General features: G+C 40.7%; 1 protein-coding gene across 1 annotated transcript; it reads right to left on the bottom strand.

The window, feature by feature from the left end:
* Window positions 1-439: 439 nt before the first annotated feature.
* Window positions 440-1741, bottom strand: LOC130366774 (beta-1,3-galactosyltransferase 2-like). Its single transcript, XM_056569128.1, has one exon. The coding sequence runs from the start codon at window positions 1585-1587 to the stop codon at window positions 562-564; it is 1026 nt and encodes a 341-aa protein (XP_056425103.1). The 5' UTR covers window positions 1588-1741; the 3' UTR covers window positions 440-561.
* Between the last annotated feature and the right edge of the window lie 1110 nt (window positions 1742-2851).

The following is a 2851-nucleotide window of genomic DNA, read 5'->3' as shown; positions in this document are numbered from 1 at the left end:
GCCCATCCGAAAATCTTTTGAAATTCTGGTGGGCCACTAACCCTGCCAAGCCATGGTCCTATAGACTTTTATATGAACAGGATGAGTTAGCCCTTTGAGAATTATATACATTACATAAATGCCCATGTCTAACGGATTCCTTCATCAAAAATTATTTGCTGAGAAATTTAATAAATAAAGTCTACATCAAAAAATGTTGCATATACTGTATATTATACATGATGGGGATGTTCAGTTTTTGATAACAGGATCATCTGGTGGTTTATATTACCCCAATGATTATTGTCAATATTGTCTGGAGAACCAATCGGTTTGTGCTCCTGTCCCAGTTTGGTGCCTATTGAAGCCAATGCCCCTGGTCCGGAAGAACTGTGTTAAATTTGGCCCCCCAGAGGGGTCCTAGTCCAAAGAACTTCTTGGTCAGCTTAACACATTGTAAAGGGAAGGAGAGAAAAAAAATTTGAAAGTAGGTGGCACCTTTAATGGGCATGTTTGGCACCAGGTCCATATACATTGTGTAAATAATCTCTTCATCATGGGGAATTCATGATATTTTCTCATCTAACTGTCACAGGTCTTTGATCTATTTGCCCAAAAGTCTGCCCATATGGTCCTTAACTCTTTTCCAGCGTAATGGTGCACTGTGACAAATTTTTTAAATTTGCATAGGTCATAGTCAACCTTAAGACCATGAAATGCACCAGGAGGGGGTTGAGTGGGAAGGATATGAAGCTCATACAAGCAAATTCCCATAAAAGCATCTTCCATAGGGATGACCCTAATTTCTTGGGACACATCATAGATTTTTTTCGCCATATCAGCTGATAATAGATATCCAGGACCAGCGCAATAGGGAGGGTAAGTGTCATTTGGATAGACTTCCTTAGGTACATACCACTTATAAACCCTACTCCTCAAGGGTCCAGTGTTGGCAACTATATTTCCTGTAAAGTAATTCTGAAGAACGGGTAAGTTTTGAGGAAGAATCTGATGGGCCAAGTAGTCTATATTAAAAAACATGTCGTTGTCTATTTTCATGACATAGCTGGCAGTAGGACAAAATTTGGTCACCCATTCCAAACCCATTAAGGTTTTCAGGGTCAAGTTGTAATAGGTGTCCATAAAGTCTTGCTGGATGATGTCCCCGAAGGTCTCACTTTCTTCCTCCAACATCAACTGGATCCGGTCAGGAGCAACCCGAGATATACCCACCAGAAAAATCCTGACCACATCAACATCATAAAGACTCTCATTGCCCCATGTTTCCCGGAGAGTGTGTCTAGAATCTATGTCATGAACTTCACCCAAAATCAATATAACAAGGAAAGGCGTCCGGTTCTTACACTTGTCTGGCTGGTTGATAAGGAATTTGTATGGGTATGGGTACGGAGGAGCCAGGGGGTGCTTGAAAGCTGGGTAAGTTTGATTATTTATAGGTCTTATTTTCTTCTGCACTGTTGGAGAATATTGAAACCAGCTATTGATAAGTTCTTTATTATTTTTGTACAGGATTAAGTACCCAGAGAAAAACACAAGGATCAGCAGAAATAAGGCAAAGACTTTTCCTGAGAAAATTTGGACAGTCATCTTGTCACCCGAAGATCAGGACCTTGTCCCTTGCCAAAGATTTCTGTAAAGAGAGAAGAGATGGTAGAAAATGAAAATCATAAAAAAAAACACCAATCTACATTATATAGTGAAGTAAGAACAGCCATTACATATACCGTATGTACTTATACTGCATGCACGCTCATAGCATTTATACTGCACGCACGCTCATAGCATTATAACGCATGTACATTCATACTGCAAGTACGCTCATAGCATTTACATTGCACGTATTTATACTTCACATGCGCTCATAGGCATACTGTTCATTCACTTATGGCACTTCATACTCATGGCATTTACACTGTTCATATGCTCATAATATTTATTGTTTGTACAATCATGGCATCCCTACTATTCATACGCTCATGGCATTTATACTGGTCATACACGCATAACATTTATACTGTTTCCACGTGTAGGGGATCTTCACTGTTTGTACCTTCATGACTTGCATATTGTCCATAATCTCATGATTCATAAGCTCATGACATACTGCTCGTACGCTCATAGTATTTATACGGTTAGAACATTTATACTGTACATACGCTCACAGTATTTATCTGTCCATACGCTCATGGCATTTATACTATGCAAGCTCATTGCTGTTATTCTGTTCACCTCATGGTATTTATACTGTCATACGCTCATAGTGTTTTATACTGTCCACACAAACATTGCATTCATGCTGTTCATATGTTCATGGCATTTACATTTTTTCATACGCTCATGGTATTCATACTGTTTCATATGCTCAATGCATTAATACTGTTTAACCTGTTCAGGATGCAGGGCGTAAGGATATGCCCGTGGGAATTCTGGTCCCCACCGTTAGCCGGTTGGGGACCGGACCGGGATGCCTGCTGAAATCATTCAGTAGGCATCCCGACACATCGCCGAGGGGGGTCCTGAGACACCCCCCCCCCCATGTCGGCGATCACAGGAAATCGCATGTCAATTCAGACATGCGATTTTCTGCTATTTCGGGCTGATCGGGTCTCTGGTGGCAATAGTGCTCTCTGCTGACATCTCTGCTCGTCTCGGGAACTGCACAGAGTAGAAGAGTTTTGTTATGGGGATTTGCTTCTAAACTGGGCGGTTCCCGAGACACATGTCATCAGAGAACACTTAGACAGAAAAGAACAACTCAACTTCAGCAGCTCATAAGTACTGAAAGGATTAATATTTTTTTGATATAAGTAATTTAAAAATCTGTTTAACTTTCTGGAGCCAGTTGAGAGAG

The sequence above is a fragment of the Hyla sarda genome, chromosome 4, assembly GCF_029499605.1.
Source record: "Hyla sarda isolate aHylSar1 chromosome 4, aHylSar1.hap1, whole genome shotgun sequence".
In the NCBI taxonomy this organism is placed as follows: domain Eukaryota; kingdom Metazoa; phylum Chordata; class Amphibia; order Anura; family Hylidae; genus Hyla; species Hyla sarda.
The sequence above is the reverse complement of the archived record's forward strand: the minus strand, read 5'-3'. Positions and strand labels throughout refer to the sequence as shown.